Below are 23,945 nucleotides of genomic sequence, written 5' to 3'. Positions count from 1 at the left end.
ACAGTCAGAGTTTATATCCCCACTCTTGTCAGCCCTCCCTTTTGTCACATTTCTCCCGACAGTGTCCCCGTGTCTGACAGCTGTGTACATGTTGAGGAGGGATAAATGCCACAGTTGAAATTGCTCTGAGAGTCAGCCCCATTTTAGGTCATCATCCTGGGGGGGGGGGGGTTGATGTGTCTGAACAGACAGGCAGGCAGAATTATGTGAGACTGCGCCTCACATAATTCTCATAAAGCAGATGGATAATGACTGGTTGTTTGTCAGCGAGGACTCAAAGGTTAGATTGTTGTTCGCCGACTGTTAAATGAGGTCTAGGTTATTGGGAATGATCATCCACCCACACCCCTCTATCTCCCTCATCCCTATCCCCTACCAAATCTGAAAGTTTAATTTGCCTTGATTAAGAGCAATTATGATGCCTCGCAGAGCGTAAAGCGAAATGCCGAGACACTGGCCCCTGAAAATGTTTGAGATTGAAAATGGGAGACGCGTTTCCCATCAGAATCCTAATGCGCTCCAGCTAATGGCTCCGGAGGGAACATTGTGTTCCCAACATCAGGAACAAGGACTGCCGTCGCTCTGTGTAGGTCAGAGACTTGGAGTGTGGTGCCAAGTTCTTCACGCGGACACCGTCTTGGATTCGTGCCGAGGCCCTCATCCGGAATTGTGATTCAAAGCATTATTCATGCACTCTTCATCTACTCTGGATTCTGTTGCAGCACTTAGCATGTGTCCTTATCCTCAATTATCATCAAACTATATAAATAACACACTCATTGTACACTTGAGTGGCCTTAATCACTGCAGTCTTTTCCACTCCCTGCTTTTATCCTTCCGTTCTCCTTCTCTCATGAATACATTGTCCCGTTCTCTACGCAGGTCATCGTCATGAGTGCCACGCTAGATGCCGGAAAGTTCCAGGTGTACTTTGACAACTGTCCACTGCTGACCATCCCCGGACGCACCCACCCTGTTGAGATCTTCTACACCCCCGAACCTGAGCGAGACTACCTGGAGGCGGCCATCCGAACCGTGGTCCAGATCCACATGTGCGAGGTGGACGAAGGCGACCTGCTGCTCTTCCTCACCGGACAAGAGGTACCACTCCAAAGCTTTTCACTATATATTCTTCTGTTTGTGAGGCTGTAAACGGAAACCATTTTTTCTAAAGTTATTGCAATTTGATTCCCAATTTCGGAAGGATTGAATATTAATACACTAAATGACAATGGATTTTTTTAAAGAAGGTTCTGTACCACCCAATTATCTTCAGGTAAGTCTGTAGAATACTGTTTGTTAGCCGAGTAACACTTAGTTTAAAATGCTGTTTTATCAAACTCTTCTAGTAAATATTGTGATTCCTGCGATTTGAATATCTCACTTTCATGTTGCGATTTTTATACGATATTTTATTTTGCGGCCTAAGTATATTTGTATTCAAAGACTCAGAGATTTCATCAGACGAGGGGGAGACTGAAGCCAATGTTTGTCATCATCAATTAATCGCTTCAACTTTATAGAGCTGCAAAGAATCAGGGTTTTGTCTAAACCGGTAAAGAGGGACGTGGTGCCCTCTTACTGTTGCCCCCTTCATACCAAAATGCAGATTTTACTCGTAACATTTTAAAGTGATGCCAGAAAAGTATATTTCTGTTTGTCAAAAACTGTATAATTTCTCCCAAAATATAAAAATCGTGTCAAATACACCGTCAGACGGCACAGACAGCTTTGTTTTTGCTTTGAGCTCCTGCGTTCTTGTTTACGTCCGCGGCGCCATTTTGTATTCAGGCGGCATGTTGATATATCTTATACTTAAGATCAGCGCCACAGTATTACCCTCATCCTATATTTTACTAGAAAAGCCCCTGAAAAATAATCAGCTTGTTATCAACTCTTATATAATTATTAGACTATTTTGACAAACAATAAATCGTTTTGTAAGTTTGAATTATATCTATATAATAAATAACATTCTCTGTCTCATCAAAACCACTTTAAACAACAAATACATTTAAAGACTATTTATTTTATTTAGGTAGCTCTTTTTGTTCCATCATCTAGACTTTAAACTACTATTAACCTATTTAGGCCTAAAATGCCTGTAAAAAAAAGCCTGTAAAACCTATGGGCGATTTTAGAAGAACCCCCTAAAACCTGAAGTGTTTCTGGAAATTCAGCAATTGTGTCAAAGCCTACTAAATAATTGATTTCTCAGCCTCTGTAGCAGATAGAAACAAAACTATTTGAGAGCTCACACCTGTGGCTTTCATGAGTGGCCTCTGCAGGTAAATCGACTTTCACCCCTGGGGTGCGGTTGAAAAAACTCTGTGGATTAGAGTGGTAATTCTCCGTCCTCCACTCGGTTTCAAAACCTTCGAAATCATGGTCATCATCGTCTTCAAACATATGTCTTAACCATAAATCCCGGTCGATTGGTTCGACGGGTTCAAAGTCGTCAGCAATAATGTCATCAGCGCTGTGCAGATTACTTCAGAATTCCCTCCGCAGTAGGCTAAGTCTGCCATGATTGCTCGAAAAAAATACAAACAATGCCACGTGAATATTGTGATGCATTTCATTGGCTAAGAGGCCGATAATTAATGCAAAAAAATACCACAGAGCTCTTGTGCCAGAAAATGACCTATCCGCTTTCCCGGCTTCAATGGTAGAATGACGCAACAGCGCCCCCGCTTTTAATGGTAGAAATGCAGCAACGCTTTCCCGGCTTAAATGGGTTAAAGTATGCTAACCACAATTTTAAACAGCCTAAGATTTACAAATAGTGTACGCTCTCAGGCTAACAGCACAGATAGTCAACTAATTGATCGATACGCTGACTTGTTATAGCACTTCCTACATTTGTTATAGTGTTATGTTTGTGCAATTGAACAAGGTTATAAACTTATTCAAAGATTGAATTCATCTCCAAAGTGGGCACATTATTCTAATTACATAGATGAGTTACTGACACACACGGTGTCGTGAGCACACGCTCGCGCCCCCTCTGCACAGGAAATGATTAATCCTCAGCTTGATGGATGTTAATGCACGTGAGTTGAGCTGTTTGGGAACCACCACGGTTTGCACCGAGAACAGGGAAGAAGAAAAAAATATGAGTGACCCACATTCTGCCCTTCCCACAAATCTCTGAAATTAAGTCATTTATTATTTTTTCCCTGCCTGCAAATGTTATCCACTGATGTGTAATGGAGGGCAGGGTTCATGCCCAAAATGATGAATTTGGTCACAGCAGGGTGTACACACACACACACACACACACACACACTCGCACTCGCACTCACACTCACACTCACTCTCTCTCACACACACACCAACAAATGTTTCAATGTCCTGATCATTGGACAGGAGAAGCCTGTGCTGCTACGATTATTCTCAGCCCTCCACGTGATAAGCTGATGCTGTAATACTGCTGGACAATATTATCAGCATATTTTCTTTTACATTGATCAGTAATAATCAAGTTTTATATTTTAATAACACTAATGATCATAAACAATGCGTCTATCTGTTTACCCCTTTTCACTTTTGCATTATGAACACTACATAATGCAAAAATAAGGAAAATATGCCGTAAAACATCAACACACCAATGTGACTCTATGAATGTATAATACATTCACATATTGTCATGGAGTGAATACAACAATCACTGGTGTGGTTTGTAGTTTTAGGAAACATGAATGGTTTATATTATACAATTACTTATTATCAGAACACTGATGCAAGCTCTATTTGAGTACAAGAGACTTCTGTTAAGCGCTATGCAGACTTTATAAATGTTTTGTGACACAAATGCATCTCATAAATGTGTCATTGTAGTCCTGCAATAGAAAACAAACATTTGAAATTTAAATCTTTACATTTTAATGGGGCCCTATTATGCTAATGTCAGGTTCATATTTGTAGTTTGTGTCTCTCCTGTGACATGTTTCCCTGCTTTAATGTTCAAAAAGCTCTTTATTTTTCTCATACTGCTTGTTCTGCAGCACCTCTTTTCACCCTTTGTCCGAAACCAGAGCCCAGTCTGCTCTGATTGATAGGCTGGACATTTTCTGTTTTGATTGGTCAACCGTTTAGAGATGTCCGGCCCCTTAGCTTATCACGCTAGCCAATAGAAGCTCAAGTGTTATATAGTGATGTCAATATGTTAAGTTAACAAAGGACTCCAATGGAGGCGTAGGGAATGTTGGGATTTTAGCCTTTGCAGACCTTTTACATGCACACAAACCTATATGACACTACAGGAAAGGGAACCCCCCCATCCAAAAAGCAAAGTAGAGCCTCTTTAATGAATATTAGACTTGAATATAAGACTTGCATGTGTCTTTGTTTTCGCCCAATCAGATCTCGTCATGGGTTGTTTATTAGGAGGAAATGTTTGTCACTCAGAAGCAGCTTGACTGTGGCAGCAGACCTACGTCAGGTTTCATTTGCCGAAACGGGATCGATGTGGCAGCGCGTTACGAAAGTCATGGGAGGGCACGGTGTTTGAAGTGGTCTCCTCGAGGGCTGCTAATTGATTTTAGATTTACTGGTGTTTCCCAGCGAGGAACTCTGAAGCTCTCTCCTGTGAATGTGTAGAAAAGTCTGGGATTTTTGCAGCCAATATGTTGAACATTTCTCATGCAGTTAAATGTAATTTGTTGATTTATATTCCCCCCCCCCCCGCACTGTGTCAAGCTGAAGTATTACTGAGAGCACTCCCACGGTGAGTTCATTATCACCCCCTCCTAATTGGGTTAAAGAAGTTAATGTGTGGTAGGTCTGGCAGAGATGGGTGTTCAAAGGGCGCTGCAGCACGCCCTCCGAGCACTTCTCCAGTCTCCACAAAACTTTGATGTAGACTAATGATTGGGAGGCAGATCCATGGCATAGACTTTTTTTTTTTTTCTGGCTGATTTACTATACACACAAGCAAATGCACAGGACACCCCACCCCCCACCCCCACTGGTTTTCTAAGAGATATATTTTGCTCCCACAAACAAATAAAACTGAAGCACCAACTCCAAAAAAAAAAGGAAAACTTATCACAGCTGTTGAGCAAAGATAAGTCCTAATATTTAAGCTTCCCCCTCAGCAGCTAACATCAAAACATGGCGATTGGGGGGGTTGTTTGCTAGTCAAGAGGACTGCCTAAATGTGTCGGTTATTAGCTTGGCTGTAGATTGTTGCTGCTGGGGTCGCAGGGAGAGCTGGTGGACAGGTTCCCAACACTGTCCAACTGCCCCCCCAAACACAGATGCACACACACACACACACACACACATACATGCGAATACATACACACACACACACACACACTGTCTTGGTGTCCCTAAGGGACAGACTGCCAGCTTGCTTCCAGCACTTTGGCAAAGAGGTCCATTTTTTTTTCTCTCCGTGGCAGCTGCTGCATCCAGAGGCTTGATAGGCTATTAATACCCAGGCTAATTTTACCAATCCATTCACATTTACCGATTTCCACTTGTCAGCGTGTTGATTAAGAGGCACATGGCCATCAGCAGGGTTTGACTTAATATGAGGAACAAGGAGGCAACCGGGCTAATGACACACTTGCAGTCCGGAAAGAAAACAGGAAATATTTTGTCATTTTTCTGGCTTCACACAGTCGGGACAAATTAAAGACCTTTTAAAGACCTGTAAAGATTTACTTAGTTGATACATGTTTTTAAATATAAAGTAAGTGTAGGTTAACTTAAATGTAAAGGTAATCATTGGCAAACAAATGTACCTTTTTGTGAATTATTTGTTCTTCATTATTGTTGCAGCGATGCTAAAAAAGCTTGCAATTTAAAAGCCGCCCTCTAATAAAGGGCTCTGACGCAGCTTATTATGCGTCCATAAGCATCAGGAACATGATTCTGGCTCCTGTTCTGCACTGCCTCATGACTCCTCTTTGAAGCGTAGCTGCGTTGCTCCCCTGGGCCTGCAGGTGGTGCAACAGTATAGGCTGTAACTGCTGCTTCACGACGATTAAATGACTGTTGTTAGCAAAACACAGAAAATGGTTCTAAACAGTGGGACTTTCTGGCAAAAATTTGTAGGGCATTGCAGAAACTACTTCAGTAGGAAGTAGGAAACAGAGCAGTCTTTCTTTATAGATGCATTATAAGCAGGGGGGGGCCTGTGGACTATTCAGGGATGTTTAATAATAGTGCATCTGAATATGCTTTAAAGACGGGCCCTCGCTCTGCTATCATGCTTTCCTTTTTCCTGCCGCTGCTCAGGTCGTCAGTCTGTCTGCAGCCCACCGGCTCCTCCATGTTCAGCCTCACTAAACTGATCTGCCGTGATTTGCCGCCGGTTATGCATCAGGGCTGCTGTCTCATCTCACACCCCCACCCCCCCCTACAATACTGCACAGTGGAATAATGAACCCCGCTTGAGTCTGTCTGTCTCTGTGTGTGCGTGCGTCCATGTTTCCATGATTGCTGCATTTGACAACAGAGCCACAGGGAGCTCTGCACAGCATACTGCGGACCAGGTTTAATTTCCTCTGTCAGATGGAGCGATAGTTAGAACAAATGTAATGTAGCAGGGAACCACCGTTTCCCCCGCCCTCCCCCCATCCTCCACATTCAGCGCCATTGTTGGTGCAGGTGTTGTGCTGAACCTGTAGTATTTTGCTATTTGCAGGTGACACCCGGATTAATTGTTGCCCTTGCCTCTTTCAGGAAATTGATGAAGCCTGCAAGCGGATCAAGAGGGAGGTGGACGACCTGGGGCCTGAAGTCGGGGACATCAAGATCATTCCTCTGTACTCCACCCTGCCTCCAGCGCAGCAGCAGAGGATCTTTGAGGCACCCCCAGCCACCAAACCAAGCGGTGCCATCGGAAGGAAGGTATGTTGCTATAAAACCAGGGGGGAGGCTGAGTTAAAGAGCAAATGAGTGGCGTTGATGTAGAAAGGCCAGATGGGGAATAAGGTGGAAGAGAGCTGCAAGGGAGGGACTGAAACTTTTTTTCCCCTTTCTCAGCTTTAGCGCAGAACTGACTCACACAACATATGCTGCTTTTGTCAGCATGCGATTCTCTGCTCTAAATTATAGCCGGGGTATTACTCACGCCCTCTGAGCCTGAGGAAAGTACTGCATCCTCAGTCATTTTTATCTCCTTACTACATTTGCGCACAGACAGAGAGAGAGAGAGAGCGAGAGAGAGGAGGCCTCTGCCATCTGAAACCGTGCGAAAACTGACAAAAACAAGACTTCTCCTGCTGTGCATAGTCTTCTTCCTCAATCACTTAAGTGGATGATCTTGTTATTGATACAGACGCCAGACAATTCCTCTTTCTGCGCGACAGTTTGTATTTAGATGGGCTCATCACCGGAGGAGCGGCACCACCTGCGCTGCCAGCGTTGGCCCGGCATCTGACAGAATATCAGAATATCATGGCTGCCAGTGAACGAGCAAACGTTCACCCCAGCATCTGATAGGGGGACGCCACTGATGAATGACTCATTGCTACAACCCCCTCTAATTGAGGCAGATCAGGCTGACATATGAGCAGCCAAAATATTCATGTGCTGTCAAAGAAAAACACAAAACGTTCAAATGAACCTGGGTGTTGGGAATATAGGATCGCCTGCAATGTGTGTGATTTCATATATAGTTAATCACACATAACAAATTGACATGCCATAAAATAAAGAGCAAGCGATGAAGGGTTAACCGTTTTGCATAACAATTATATTTGGACGTTTTTTATCACGCTCTTATACAATTGAGACTCTCTCGACTTGCCTTTTTATTTAGAATTTTCCATGGCTTTGTGTACATTAACTGTTTTGTTGTTAAGCTCATCTCCTTCAGAGCCCGGTGATTTAGATTGTCAAATTGTTGTTGTTTTTTTCATGCAAGTGATGTCAAAAGGGTATGTGACATTGTGTCGTTTTGGTTCGCAGCACCCTGAAATGAATTAAGCTGTCATGACAGCTTTTATGATGTCAGAAAATATGGTCTTGTTTTCCAAAGATTTGATGGAACAGGAAATGAAAAGGGTGATGTACAACCCAAGTAATGAAGCATCTTTATATATCCATCTGACGTGATAAACAAAGAAAAAGAAGATTTTCCTTTTTTTTGGGTTCCTCCTGTTGGTGAACATCTTACTGCAACTTCTCCTGGTTCCATTTAGTGAAGTTAATTCAGGAAATAAAGTGAGTGCAGTGACAGCGTGACCTCTGACCTGTCTGAGCAGCAGCTCTTCTTTCCTGACGATCAGTTTGCCAGGTTCTTGTTGAATCTTTGGATGTGGTATGTGAAGTAAAGGTGCTTCTCCTCCAACACTGACTGAGCAGCTCATCACTGCAAAATGCAGAGATGTCATCCAAGCCAGCCCAAGAGGAAGTAGTGAAAAAGAGTTAAGGTTTGCTACGTCTGCTGCTACGCATGCTAACGACTGCATTAAACTCCTCCCAATTAACATAAAGCCCCAGCTCACTGCTCTATTTCTACAGGAAAGCCACTGATCTTCTATTTTTGAACAGTTTAATCATTAAGAGCCAATTGACTAATTACAAACAAAGACTATAATCTGACTTTGCTCTCCAGCCTCTCAAAGAAATTCTCGAACAAACGTGCTGTGATGGGTTTGTTTTTAGCATCAGCACGTTTGGAATATTCCCTCAAATGTCACTGGTGATTCTGCCACGTGTGCATTTAAAATAAGCTTTAATGTGGGTGCATGGATGCCGCTCAGGGCACGTTCTCCCTTTCCCCCAGTCAGAGGGAGGCTTTATTTGTCAACTGGGCTGTGTTTCCCAGCAGGGAACAAGAAAGATGGCCCGTGTTAGCCATAGTACTTGCTCTCCTGCAGGTAATAACCCAGAAATAACATGCAGAGATGATGCCCTAATGATATTACTGATGAAGAAGCCAGGATTATCCAGTGCCGCAACAGACTGGAAGGAGCCGGCCTGCGTTCAGTGTAATGGCCCCAGCCCGGATAATCCTTCAGAATCAATGCAGTCAATGAGGCCACCCATATGATCATGAAATGTGAGAGGGTGTCATATGTGGCATCTGCCGAAGCACCGTGGTGTCCCAACACGCAGGACAACCTCAGCGAGTCCATTATTAACCAGACTTTGAAGAATTCAAAGTCCTTCAAGGCTTGCTGGGACGTTGCTCGCTGGCATATAGTTTCTGTCATGAGACACTGCGCTCTCTTTTAATTTCAGACAGGGTGGCTAATAGGTTTCATTAAGATTTAACTCCACAGATGGCCCTCTTCCACTGAGGGGACTTAACCCGTTACCTGGCCTTGCATACAGCATTTAGGATTATGTGAGTCTTCGGTACTCGACTTCTCACTGTCTCACCAATAGATCACCCTGTTTCTTCCTCTCAAACCCTGACTTTAACTCCATTAAGCATGTTACTGTGAGTCGTCCTGAGTGCTCATGCCAGTGCACGTCTAAATTTGAGTAGCTTGGGAAAATTATAGCTGCTGTTGAGCTTAGTCCTGATATGCTGCCCAACAAGACAACAAAGGCATTTTGACAAACGTATTATTTTCAAATCAAAAGCACTCGATGTGTTTTTGAATGACGTCAGCGCCCTCTTTGTCTTAGTCATTGAGGAAAAAATGAATTGAAGAAAGTGTTTATTGACCAAATAACTAATGGCAACCCTTTGTTGTTTCCGTCTATCAAAATGAGATTACTCCATTTATTGAGGTTGTACAAGTACTAAACGTGGTAAAGTGCAGTGTAATGATTATGTATACAGAAATGACAGATAAAAAGCTTGAGTGTGTACAGTGTGAACTGAGTATATGGGGATAAACAGTAGTACAACACTACTGGTGGTAGAAGGTAAGACAGTATAATAGACAGAATAAATATGAATGAACTTTAGACCGTTAACCAACTCACATTCATCATGGTGTGCTCATGTCAGTCGGACCCAGACAGCCATTCCTCCAAGAACAACAGCCAAACATCATCCAGATACTGCTGCCTGATGAGCTTCACGCAGTGTTTGTTGCCGTCCGTTTATTCCTCTGGGTGAATACTAAGGAGATTGGGGGGGAAGGCCCTCCCTGGTATTAATAACTAAACAGTCAGGCATTGTCAGGAGTGACGGAAATCCTCGCTTAAAAGGTGGGATTAAAAAAAAAGTCTGTTTGGCTCACAGCTAGAAGACGGCTGAAGAGGCACAGCTACAAAGGAAGTGTGTCAAGTGGGCAAAATTGGTTCTGTGGACCTGCAACGACTACAGAGAACTGTTTGGTTTTGTGCATTTCATCGAAAGGACTACCAAGAGTGGCTTCCACCTAACGACTGCTCGGGTCAGACTGCCTGGTTGGATATATATGACATATATCAAAGACCCACTTGCATATTAAGCTCTGACAGAGGAGTGGCAGTTGCCAGTCAACTGGGGTAGGATCAGGTCACCACAGCCTGGGATATTACAAGTGTAAAGGGCTCCTCTGTCCATTTTGTCAGCTGTTATTTAAGGGGGGGGTGCTCACCCTAGCGGCAGCCATAGTTTGCGTGACAGCAGCTGCAGATCTGTGTCCCTCTTCTCCTCCCGCTGTTTGTGTATAAGCTGACAGCAAAAGACCCACCGGGTGATTTGAGTCATTTGATTTTTCTTCTCAGTTCCGTTTCGTTTCGTTCTCAGTTTACCCACTATCCTCAGAAATCTAGCATCTTGTTATGTCCAAGAATCCTCTTTTTGTTAGTAAATTGGTTGTTGTTAGTTTTCAATTTTCCACAAATAGTTTCCGCTCTACTACAGATCTACTTTTTGCAGTTTTCAGTCTTAAAGCACTACACTAAAGCCCTCTCTCCATGAATACTTTGATAGCAAATTGGACTTGATGCAGAAACTGTTGTGGTACTTCACTGTTGGGTTGCATTAGCGTTAGCATTAGCATGTGCAGTGCGCTGTAGTGGCGTCTCTACAAGCTTCTTCAGTCAACTGGATCACATCAGGGAATATTTTTTCAAGTTAAAGCAAAGCTAATGCGTGAACCTTCTTGTGTTTGTCTCTTAGTCATGAAAAGACGTCCAAAAATATTTTAATACGAGGTCTATCACCAGCATTTAAGGTCTTTCAATCCCTCCAAACATGGTGAAGATCATTTCTTAACCAATCTGTCCTCCTTTCCACAGGTCGTTGTGTCCACAAACATCGCCGAGACGTCCCTGACCATCGACGGCGTGGTGTTTGTAATTGATCCTGGATTTGCCAAGCAAAAGGTTAGCTTCCCCCACCTTCTCCCACCACTCTCTATCTGCGGCGATCATCTGCGTCTATTGCCTGAGAATCCCAGATAAACACCGCCGAGCACACCTGACAGCGGCAGAGATGGAAAAGCCGGTTATTTATTCCTCTGACATTTCCCCAGCCTGGAGCCAAGTCATACACATGGCTCAGAAACAGATTATATATGCATTATGGTGGCTTTTGTGTATGTGTTGGCTTTTATATACAGTAGATCGGAGGTGTGAGTTTATGCTTGACCACTTTTTTTTCACCTCATAAAATCTGTGTGGTTCGAACCTTATTTTTTGTGTTTGGCTTAAGTTAATTTCCCCCTTTCCTCTCAGGTGTATAACCCCCGTATCAGAGTGGAGTCCCTTCTGGTGACAGCCATCAGTAAAGCGTCGGCCCAGCAGAGGGCGGGCCGCGCCGGACGTACATGCCCAGGAAAGTGCTTCCGCCTTTACACAGAGAAAGCTTACAAGACGGAAATGCAGGTAAGAAACAAAGCAGTCTGGAAATGGTTATAAATTCCATGGGGTGTTTGATTTTCACAAGCACTTTGTATTCCCTCAAAGAAGCCCCGGAGCAGGTGAAGCTCCCTATTATGCAATATTTGCTCTTAGAATCCATGATTCTCAGTTAAGCTGGATTTTAAATTCCAAGAGCTTGCACACAGCCTCCACCCTTTCCACATAACATGTGCAAATGAAACAGCCATCTCGTGACAAATGAACCCGCGGAGGCCCGGTTCTCCACTTTAACAGGCTCATCCTTTCACGTCACGCTTAGCAGCAAAGGGAATTTTTTAAGCGAGTTAAATAGCCCTTCAAATGCCCTCGACTCCCGTTCCCTGTTCAAGTTGACACATGAGCGACGCATGAGGAGATAATACGCAGCCTGACTAATTAATTCTGAATTGTTCGCTCGGTTTGTCTCGTTCCTCTCCACTGCTGCAGGACAACACGTATCCAGAGATCCTGAGGTCTAACCTGGGCTCTGTGGTGCTGCAGCTGAAGAAACTGGGGATCGACGACCTGGTGCACTTTGACTTCATGGACCCTCCAGGTTAGCTTGAATGAAATGCTCAATGCATATTAATACTGCCTTTATAAAGACGCATGTTTATTCTGTTTGTTCACTGTTTTCTGGGTTGTTTTGCTTTGCATTCAGTCCAAAAAGGACCCCTGAACCTTTTTTATAATACTTCTTTACAATGTATATTTTCTATGTGAGAATCACTTCAACAGTAATGCTATCAGCGGACACATTTCTAGCATTGTCCGGAATATATCATCATATCCCCCAACCCTAGTTGATTCATTTCAGAGAATACACCTTTCCATGCCATGTAGGCCTATTATTTATTAATACTATTTATAAATCACTATATATTTACAAGAATGTAAAGGCGCGGGAGTTATATTAACTGCCTAGGCAACACCTCCTGCGTGAGGAGAAAGCCTGACGCTTACTGCGGAAAATCAGAGCCCCACTTTGAGTAAATTACAATCTAACACGTTTATATTTTCAGCTTTTTCTCTGATGGTCTGAATATGTTTCTAAATGTCACAAGCTACTATTTAGAAATAATGTTACTGCAAGGTTCTAAAAGCGTTTAAATCTACCACTTGCTCCTCTCTTGAATTGCTGACCATGTTACAGCTAAGCTAGTGTTTTCTGTAGGGTCAAATTGCTCCTGCTCATTTAACCACTTACCCAGTGCCACCAAGCCCAACCATGAATTCAGCATCAAATAATATTTAGGTCCTGATTCTCGTCAGTCCTGTATGAATGAATACAAGTGAAATTCAATTTGCTTCAAATTGTACTTTTAAGCTGAGCTGTGGTGGAGCTTCATGTACGACACCAATTCTAAGTTTGCCGTGTCAGTTGGGAAAAATGGCAAAGTAGAGAGAAAATGATCTTGGTAGATATCAAATACTGCATGGTGAATATTTGGAGTGCTCTGACAGACATGGATTTGATAGTTTTTTGAGCAGTCTTCTTTAAATTCATTTTTCTGCTTTGTGTTTCTTGCACATCTTCATCATGGTGCATCCAGGCCACAACACACACCTCGTCTCATTGAGCCAAGTTATGGCATCCTCCAGGAGAGTGTGTGTTCCCGCTGAGACCACCCCTCCTTTCCCTATCCTTAACCTCCCCCTGCCTCCCCCCCTTTTCTCACCATAATATAGTTTTCATCTCACCTCTGAGATTAAACCCATCTCTCCCCGTCCACCGTGGCAAACGCCATTTTGAGAATGAAATTGGTTACATCAATAGCAGCGCTATCACCTTGGCTATTGCCTTCCCTTTATATTCCTCCAGTGAAACGTGACTGACCTCCACCACCACCCCCACATTTCTCACAAAACACAAGGGTAAGCGTCAACATACGGGATTGGCCTTGTGTGCGGTGTCTAACTGGGAACGCTGGGGTGAAGGGAAAGGGGAGGATTACCTTTTTATTTATTTATTTGATCCACTCATGGCAGAAGATTTCTCTTAACTAGCTGCGGAGCACGCTGGAGGCTGCAGCGCGCTTCTGTCCAAGCGGTGAATTCCGACTACCTGGACAGGAGATTTATAACATCTCAAGTACAGCGGGTGAATTATAATGCGCATTTCAGAGAATAAAGACAGGTCAGCACTGGAGACATACAGGGTGAAACAGCAAGACACACGTTTTTTGGTTGGTTGAACTGCTTCGTTGATCCGTTTTTGGCATGGATCTAACCCTGAATGAGTGTATAAGTGGACATTTTGGTAAATCCTGGCTTCAGGTGATTTCGATGTCTCCTTGATGATCAACCACAAAACCATTTTCCATTCCAGCTTGTCCATGATCTAAACCGTAACCTTGATTTGAACTTTTTCTCTGGAGAGCTCGAACACATACTGTAGGTCATTTCTATCTTTGCCCACACCGCTCCTCGCTTGCTAACCCCAGGAGCCAGCCAACCAAATGGAAATCCAAAATAAATCAGTAGTGATTTGCAGAAGGACTTGGACTGGGTGGGATTCATTTGCCTTGTGACATTTCCAAAGAGGTACCCCTCGCAGCCGATGTGGTTTAATGTACCTTTAGCCCTTTCGTCTCATTGATTTGGCCCTTGGTTAATATATCGGATTCTTGTGTGTCGAGGCAGTCGATACTTACTTTCTGATGAGCCGCTTTGTGTACATATTGAATTTCCACACTGGTTCATCATGCTAGCAGTACTTGGAAATCAGAATTTCACCTTTTGCGCAGCCCCGCACAAGCGCTCGGTGTGGTAAGTAAATTGGCCGGCACTCACTTTGTGTAAAAAAAGTAGCTTTGATGCCCCAAATCAATATTTGTTAATCATAAAAAAAATGCCTCCCTGCTGTTTGAAATTGAATTTGTTTTGGGGTGCACTTGAGAGGAATGAATGTGAACGAGCAGCACAGCCGCAGCTTGAAGCTAATTTTCAGTTGACATGCAACTGGTCATTAGGCTCCAGCTCTCGGGAGCCAAAGGTCAATAATTGCATCTGGAGGGAAAATCTTTTAACCAAACGGTGGAAGCCTTTTGTGTTGAAGCATTAAGTAGAAAGTTCCCCTGTAATTGCATTAGTAGTTCAGGATTGCCTCAGCGGAGGATGAAAAATGAGCTCTGCCATGATTACTTCTGCGCTAAGTTGCTGTCTGGCGTAACTGTGGTCACACACTGGGAGCCTTCTCATGTTGATTACTTTACGTTCTTTTGTTTGAGGGTCTGTCTTAACACACATCTGTATTCTGTTAAAGGTCCGATGGCACCAGGTGTTAGGAATATTGTTTATCAGTTTTTTAGATTAGATTACATTGTACATTATTTTCATTGCAACACAATGCAGTTAGCATCCGACCAGAAGAGCAAAAGGAGCAGTAAAGTGCACTGTAATGTAAAACAACAAAGTGTAATTGTAGTGTCCTTTCCTAATCCTTAACCAGTACGGCAGCTATAGACATAATAAATATGAAACGCTATAGACCAGTTTTGACACTTTCCTCAATAATATGAATAAATATGATCATGCAAAAAAAATACATTACCAATTTTCTTAAATCAATGTAAATTGCCAAGGTTGCAATTTCTCTTCATTAAATAGGCCAAGTGTATATCGTACCAGCTGAGCTAATTGAATCAAAATGTATATTTCTTGGCTATAAAGAAATCAAGCAATTGCAATTATTTAATTTGCCCTGAATTTGGTCCCATCATTTGCAAAATGATGTTTTAACACTCAGCCGCTTGAATGTGAAAATGAAACTCTGTTCATCTGTTCTGTTCAGGGTTAAAAAACTGTTTCTTCAGACTATTCTCAATTTAGTAATATCTGCCGACACAAACAGGAAATGAGGCATTGTTTCTGAAAGCTCAAGCATCACATTTTAACATAAATGTTTAACCCAAGTGCTGCAGACTTTATAACACAATTTAATTGTAATGATTAAAGCCAGAGTAGACAAGTGTTTTACTTGGTTTGACTAAGATGCACCAGCCTAAATAGTGCTTCAAATTCTATTAACACCTTTTAATTCCCGTTATAATAAACCCAAGGTGACTTCTTCAGACGTCGCGTTTTATCTAACTCAAAGACATTCAGTGAATCATGAGCATTAATCACTCCTGACATGCTTGTGTTGGCTCCAAATTGTTCTTCTCAACTTCTGTTGTGATGAAGAAATGTTGTCTGTCTGTGTGTTTGTTTGGCCCGCCGGGGTTCGCAGCATTATTTACCGGCCCATCTCCCCCTATCCTGCCTCCCTCAGCTCCAGAGACCCTGATGCGCGCCCTGGAGCTCCTGAACTATCTGGCGGCGCTGAACGACGACGGTGACCTGACAGAGCTGGGCTCCATGATGGCCGAGTTCCCCCTGGACCCCCAGCTGGCCAAGATGGTGATCGCCAGCTGTGAATACAACTGCTCCAACGAGATCCTCTCCATCACCGCCATGTTGTCAGGTAACGCTCAGTGCTCACGGACCAATGAGCACGCAGGAAATATACACAGCAGCCTCTATCCATAAAAAAAAAAGGAAAAGTTAAACAAGCCCTAATGAATCATGTTACAACTGTGGCAGTGGTCAAGTTTTTGCTTTAACTTCTTTTTTAGGAGACAAGTTGTTTACTGCCACTTTAACCTGTGTAAACAATGGATGCCCGGTAGATAAATATTAGACCCCAGAAGTTAAAAAGGACAATCTAAAAGTAACTGCAAGACAAGCAGGGGAAGGCGGTGTCAGCTATTACTTGTGCGGAAGGTGGAAATACATGTCCGTACAAAATGTATAGGTGTAGCTGGAGCATGCTGCCGCAGTAATTGCACTTTAGGCTTGCCAAAGCAGAATGCTGCTCATTGAGATGAATCTTGACGCCTTTGAAGGCAGTGTGAGGGTCTTTGAGAGCGGGGAAATGGATTTAACTAGCTGTTTTTGGACGTGGTCTGCACTTAAAGCAGGTGTTTCGGGACGGCAGCTTTTTTTGCTGAGTTCATTAGAAGCGAGCCGCCAAAGTACGCCAGAGAATGTTGCCGCCACAGCAGCCAACCACGAGGCTCAATAAAAACACTTTCACCCGTTAAAGACACAGTGAAGCAGGTTTGACATTAAGCAATGCAGAGCGAGTTCACGGAGGGGAGCCGGCAGTCCTCTGGATGAACTCGCTTCTCATTTATTTGCTTCAGTAACGCATCTATAAGATGGTAATGCTGTTTACTTTTAACCTCCATAGTTTTCTGAAGAGCTTTGGCTGCCGCTAACAATTACTCCGCTTCTCTGGCAGCTTGTATCCAGACGTCCAATCACTCACAGTGAACGGTTGAACTGTGGCTTAAAACTGAATAAAAATTCAATTTATGACAGCTTCTGGGACCAGAGGATTAACGTTTATTATTTCTCAGGAACATTTGGGATATTAAAAGTATACAACTTATTACTTACTTAAAAATATGAAATGGGGCTAGTTTGTTAATGAAATCCAATGTTATTTTTGCTTCCTGCTAAAATCACAAAACAGTTTTGTTTCCCAGAGGCTTTACAGATCAACAAACATGAATAGTGTAAAAAAGTGTTTTTAAAAAAACAATAAGATTACAATGTGGACAATCCAACTGAAAAAGTGGTAATGTAAAATACAATTGAATTAAAATAAATACAATAAAATAAAAGGCATAGGCGGATGATCAAAGCAAGCCTTAGCCAGCCCTAAATATAATTCAATAAAAAGAAAGGTCTTTAATGTGGACAGGATGCCCGCTTTGCAAACTGGAAGCTGGTTCCACAGACTAGGAGCTTTAAAGCTGACTTTTTTTCGCCCAAATATTACATCATCTACTTTTAAAGCCCTTATTTCATGTTTAAAGTATATTTCAGTATAGTGCATCAGAGCGGAGGAACCCCCATCCTTCCCTCCTGTTTGCCCCCTGCTCCTCTCCACACACACACTCCTCAGTGCAGTGCCCTGTGCAGTCTCTGCCTCTGTAGCAGAGGCCCTGTTCCTCTCTGTGGGAACTGCTTAACTTATCCCTGCGGGCGGCTGTGTTGGGGCCTGTACCAACCTTGTTTAGTCCCACAGTGCTTCGTCCGACCCACGGAGGCTAGGAAGTTGGCGGACGAGTCCAAGATGCGCTTCGCCCACATCGACGGAGACCACATGACGCTGCTCAACGTGTACCACGCCTTCAAACAAAGTGAGTGGCCTCTGAGTGATGGAGCTCTCTCTTTTTAAATGTTTAATGATTGTATTTAAAGGCATTTTTTGTGCACAGTTGCAGATCAATATTAAGCTACACCGATATTATTAGTGTTTTTTAAGACTCCGGTTGTGGCCGATAAATCAGCTTATTCAAATATAAGATTTTTAAAGGAGATGTAAAAAAAAATGTGATACCTTTTTTTCCCCCCAAAAGATTAACCCAAAAAAAAGGTGTCAATATTTGATGACGGACAATCAAGCTTTATTTGTTCATTTTCTTTAGTTTTTTTATTTAGTATTGATAGACAAGGTATAATAAAAAAAGTTAGATGAAGCAAAAGGGGGAGTTTTAGGTAAATGCCCCTAAATCTTTGCAACATAACTAAAAGCTCTATGATAAATAAGTTTCCAAATGTCTGATTACTAATATGAAACTGATTTTAGAATTTAACAAAGTCGTTTAGTGTGCTCAAATCGAAATACAAGACCAGAAAATAAAAATAAATAAAATACAAGTACATACAGATAAACAGCCGCGGAGAAAATTGAGACCACTTCAGCATTAACAGTTTCTCTTGTTTTATTTTTTTTATGTTTGTCTTTTGAGTTAATGTTTTTTATTTGTTTGGTTGTATTCTAAAAACTACTGGAATTTTTTTCTGTGTTGGAATTCAACACAAACTGGAATGGCTGCCATACATGTAGAGATAAAGATTTAAGAACAATTTGGACTGGTCTCTTGTTTTTTCCACGGCTATATGTAGAAATAAATACAATTTAATATAACCCTATATATACAAAAAAAAGCCTTTTGGTACAGCTTCAATAAGTGTTTAATCTTAACATTATTTCTCTTTAACCCCTCATTGCTCGTGTTTCGCAGACAGCGACTCTAATCAGTGGTGCTACGAGAACTTTGTCAACTACCGCTCGCTGATGTCGGCAGACAACGTGCGGCAGCAACTGGCTAGGATCATGGACCGCTTCAGCCTGCCGCGCCGCAGCACCGAGTTCACCAGCAGGGACTACTACACAAACATCCGCCGCGCGCTCATCACCGGCTTCTTCATGCAGGTCAGACGCAGCAGGGGCTTATGGGAGAGTGTCAGAATACAAGAACAATGTTAAAACATAAAGTAGAAATGTGACCCTGATCGGATGCTTTGGAAAAGAGACCCAGATACTAAACAAATCTAGATCTAGATAATCTAGAATTGGAGAGAGAATTTATACGTTATACAGAAACCTCACAAGTTCAAAAAAACACCTAAATGAATGGATACCCTAAAATGTAACCAATCTAACCTTAATATATTGTTTGTTTAGTTCTATGTTTGCATCTTTATGATCTTAGCTTTTCAGTCTGCTTTTTCATTTGTTTAAGGAGCTATTTCTGTGCAAAAACACACTACTGACTGCCACACACACACACACCCCCACACACACACACGTGCACATTTACTCGCACAAGTATACACACTGCTGCTTTGTTTTTAACACATACAAAGAAATCAAGTCAATCTGCTCCTCGCTCAAGGAAACAAATGGCATTTGCAATGAGCCATTTCCAGGGCTACCTGAAACAAGCAACCTGACAAGTTGAATTATGGCTTTAATATTTAAATATTTGTCAACATTAACCTTTATCGTGGAGACAAATTTGCAGCTCATGTTAGGGCCTCTCGGAGTATTTGTGAGATCATGTCTTGTTGGGAAAGCCCTTTATTGAGACTGATTGCTTTGGTTAATCAAAACAGCCCGTGGAAACTCGCTCACAACTCACAAGTTGTTTTCCACCGCTGATTTGAATGCCTCTGTGTAGTTTAGTAACAGACCGAAATGAAATCAGCCAGCGATAAAGAGCATGTGTGTGTTTCGGTGTTGGCCGCTGACCCTCTCCTCTCTGTGCTGAGAACAGGTGGCTCACCTGGAGCGCACCGGACACTACCTGACGGTGAAGGACAACCAGGTGGTGCAGCTGCACCCGTCCACCGTGCTGGACCACAAGCCGGAGTGGGTGCTCTACAACGAGTTTGTGCTTACCTCCAAGAACTACATCCGCACGTGCACCGACGTCAAACCAGAGTGGTAGGTTTCACTCGTAGCTCCTTTTTCAATATACGTTTGAAAGATCATGATTTATCTTAAATAATGTTGAATTGATTTTCCAAAGGTGTATGTGGAGTAGTTACCTGTGTGAGCAATTGCTTTCCTTTTTAATTATTTATAAAATATATATTTATAGGGGGAAAAAAATAGGAAAAAGGATATAAGAAATTCTGTACATATTAAATATTTTGTTTATAGTTTGTTTTTCATTTATTTGTATTTAATGAACTAGTTTGACCAAACATGTACTTTGTTAAAAATACAAACTCATTTTTATATGTACAGAATAAATATAACAAGACAAAGAAACATGTCTTATTGTATTTCTTAAATCACAAAGTTTTTCTAAATATATATTTGTAAGTCTCTTTGTTTCCTTAATATTTTTTTAATTGACATTTTTATTTATACAATATACAGTGGGGCAAAAAAGTATTTAGTCAGCCACCAATTGTGCAAGTTCTCCCATTTAAAAAGATGAGAGAGGCCTGTAATTTTTATCATAGGTATACCTCAACTATGAGAGACAGAATGAGAAAAAAAATCCAGGAAATCACATTGTAGGATTTTTAATGAATGAATTGGTAAATTCCTCGGTAAAATAAGTATTTGGTCACCTACAAACAAGCAAGATTTCTGGCTCTCACAGACCTGTAACTTCTTCTTTAAGAGGCTCCTCTGTCCTCCACTCGTTACCTGTATTAATGGCACCTTTTTGAACTCGTTATCAGTATAAAAGACACCTGTCCACAACCTCAAACAGTCATACTCCAAACTCCACTATGGCCAAGATCAAAGAGCTGTCAAAGGAGACCAGAGACAAAATTGTAGACCTGCATCAGGCTGGGAAAACTGAATCTGCAATAGGTAAGCAGCTTGGTGTGAAGAAATCAACTGTGGGAGTAATTATTAGAAAATGGAAGACATACAAGACCACTGCTAATCTCCCTCCATCTGGGGCTCCACACAAGATCTCACCCCGTGGGGTCAAAATGATCACAAGAACGGTGAGCAAAAATCCCAGAACCACACGGGGGACCTAGTGAATGACCTGCAGAGAGCTGGGACCAAAGTAACAGAGGCTACCATCAGTAACACACTACGCCGCCAGGGACTTGAATCCTGCAGTTCAAGACGTGTCCCCCTGCTTAAGCCAGTACATGTCCAGGCCCGTCTGAAGTTTGCTAGAGGGCATTTGGATGATCCAGAAGAGGATTGGGAGAATGTCATATGGTCAGATGAAACCAAAATAGAACTTTTTGGTAAAAACTCAACTCGTCGTGTTTGGAGGAGAAAGAATGCAGACTTGCATCCAAAGAACACCATACCTACTGTGAAGCATGGGGGTGGAAACATCATGCTTTGGGGCTGTTTTTCTGCAAAGGGACCAGGACGACTGATCCGTGTAAAGGAAAGAATGAATGGGGCCATGTATCGTGAGATTTTGAGTGAAAACCTCCTTCCATCAGCAAGGGCACTGAAGATGAAGCGTGGCTGGGTCTTTCAGCATGACAATGATCCCAAACACACCGCCAGGGCAACGAAGGAGTGGCTTCGTAAGAAGCATTTCAAGGTCCTGGAGTGGCCTAGCCAGTCTCCAGATCTCAACCCCATAGAAAATCTTTGGAGGTAGTTGAAAGTCCGTGTTGCCCAGCGACAGCCCCAAAACATCACTGCTTTAGAGGAGATCTGCATGGAGGAATGGGCCAAAATACCAGCAACAGTGTGTGAAAACCTTGTGAAGACTTACAGAAAATGTTTGACCTCTGTCATTGCCAACAAAGGGTATATAACAAAGTATTGAGATGAACTTTTGTTATTGACCAAATACTTATTTTCCACAATCATTTGAAAATAAATTCTTTAAAAATCCTACAATGTGATTTCCTGGATTATTTTTCTCATTCTGTCTCTCATAGTTGAGGTATACCTATGATGAAAATTACAGGCCTCTCTCATCTTTTTAAATGGGAGAACTTGCACAATTGGTGGCTGACTAAATACTTTTTTGCCCCACTGTATACAAAATAGTTAATATGGACATGGCTTATCATAATGCCTTGAATCACAGTTTGTTTGTTTAACTGAAGGAAAAAAATTATATGTATATTTTGTAGTTTGTCAAATGTATATTTTTGGTATTTACATGATCACTAGATTGCTTGTGTACATCAGACCACAACACTTCCTGTATGAAATGACCATTCTCTCGGGGTTAATATAAATATTACTTCCTTTTACTCTTGCTCCTCAGTGACTTTATATAATTAAGTATTTGATATGTTGTGCTTGCGCGCCGTTAGTTAACACGATGAGTTTGTGTGACTCATGTTTACTTGCTTTCTGTCCCAGGCTGGTGAAAATCGCCCCGCAGTACTATGAGATGAGTAACTTCCCCCAGTGTGAAGCTAAGAGACAGTTGGAGCGTATCATTGCGAAAGCTTCATCCAAGGAGTACACGCAGTACTGAGAAGCTGCATGAGCTGCATCCTCAGCATCTGGACGTCGCACATGAACTCTGAACATCTCTTTCGTCAACAACTAATTCTCTATTTCTGGTCTCACTGCGTGTATTCATGTTCATGATGATTGATGAACTGTGTGCTTTGAAGGCCACCTTGTGTCAGTATTTCTGCAGGTTTGGTACTACCACAAATGGAATGGATGTAATCAATTTAGTCATCAACCATTTCTGTTAAAAGCATGTACATTTACATTTATTCCTCCATACTAAGTCACATGTTCAAGATTATTGGCTGTTGTCTTGCTGGGAAGCTTTTGAAATTATAATTTATACTGATTGTTTACTTGTCATGGAGATGCTAAGAGAGGCACTCTGCTCACATTCTCTGCTGCTGTTCAACTTAATAAAAATTACTTTGTAATAAAACCTTTTTCCAGTGTCAGCTTTAAAATAACAGGATAATCTGCATTCACTTAACCAACACACACACACACACACACACACTGAGAAATCACATTCTGACCTGCAAAATCCAGCTTGTTTCCTGCTCTTCAGGGAAGTTAAATCTTCTTACTGGGATATTGATTGCTTCAGAAACAGTTGGAGTGAGGGGGGGGGATGTTAATTATAAATGTTTCAGAAGAAGATCAGTGTGAAATCCCCGCTGTGCTGGGGCCTGTGCTGGCTCTCCTGCTTTGTGTCAGTGCCTCGCGGGTGTAAAAGGTAAAGCCTGCAGGCACTCTCAGTACAGAGGAATGGTCAGGGGCGGAACCTGAACATGTACTTCTACTATCATCAAACCACGGATGAACTTTAAATGTAGCGACCAACACCAAACTTGGAGGAATCCATAACAAAAAGGAGAAACAGTTTTGTTAAGAGGCTCTCTTATTCTGTAGGTGAACAACTTGGCTCAAATTAAAAGAACATTTTGATTTGCCGACTCACGAGAGGCCTGTGAACGCCTCCATTTCTGCAGCCTGGGGCTGTGGCACTACAAGCATACCTGCCCAATTCTCAGAGATGCATTGTGGGTAATCTATGCATCAGGTATGACAGGAAAGAAGAGTGCATAGAAACAAAAATCATCTATTTTTTACTTTATTGTCCATCACGTGGCTGACGATGCTAAGACTGGTGTAAGATCAATCATTTTGCTTTATCCCATTTCAAATTGTCCTTGCACTTCCCAGAATCACATCTAGTTTTGTCAAAATAACTAAATTCAGTTAGCAATGCTGACAAAGAAGATCGGCAATCTTCACAATCTGCATCAAAAATGTGTTGATTTATTAATGCTCTAATTGTTTCAACTCTACTGAATGACAATTTGAAGTACCATAAAACAACTTTTCCCACTAAGTTTGACCTTTACTTTGTCAGGGCACTATGACAAATGCAAATCAAAGAGCCCATTTTGTT

At 42.1% G+C, this 23,945-nt stretch overlaps 1 protein-coding gene across 2 annotated transcripts in view; it reads left to right on the top strand.

The window, feature by feature from the left end:
• Positions 1 to 22,953, top strand: part of LOC134875935 (ATP-dependent RNA helicase DHX15-like) — a 28,037-nt gene extending 5,084 nt beyond the window's left edge. For both annotated transcript variants that reach the window (XM_063900694.1, XM_063900692.1), the window contains exons 5-14: positions 883 to 1,101; positions 6,700 to 6,867; positions 11,152 to 11,238; positions 11,590 to 11,739; positions 12,202 to 12,310; positions 16,028 to 16,219; positions 17,823 to 17,945; positions 18,834 to 19,024; positions 19,869 to 20,038; positions 22,412 to 22,953. In XM_063900694.1, the coding sequence (XP_063756764.1) occupies positions 883 to 1,101; positions 6,700 to 6,867; positions 11,152 to 11,238; positions 11,590 to 11,739; positions 12,202 to 12,310; positions 16,028 to 16,219; positions 17,823 to 17,945; positions 18,834 to 19,024; positions 19,869 to 20,038; positions 22,412 to 22,529 (1,527 nt within the window). In that variant the 3' untranslated portion in view covers positions 22,530 to 22,953. The remainder of the gene's footprint in view (positions 1 to 882; positions 1,102 to 6,699; positions 6,868 to 11,151; positions 11,239 to 11,589; positions 11,740 to 12,201; positions 12,311 to 16,027; positions 16,220 to 17,822; positions 17,946 to 18,833; positions 19,025 to 19,868; positions 20,039 to 22,411) is intronic.
• The last annotated feature ends 992 nt before the right edge of the window (positions 22,954 to 23,945 follow it).

This window comes from Eleginops maclovinus, chromosome 14 (genome assembly GCF_036324505.1).
Source record: "Eleginops maclovinus isolate JMC-PN-2008 ecotype Puerto Natales chromosome 14, JC_Emac_rtc_rv5, whole genome shotgun sequence".
Classification (NCBI taxonomy): Eukaryota; Metazoa; Chordata; class Actinopteri; order Perciformes; family Eleginopidae; genus Eleginops; species Eleginops maclovinus.
The sequence above is the reverse complement of the archived record's forward strand: the minus strand, read 5'-3'. Positions and strand labels throughout refer to the sequence as shown.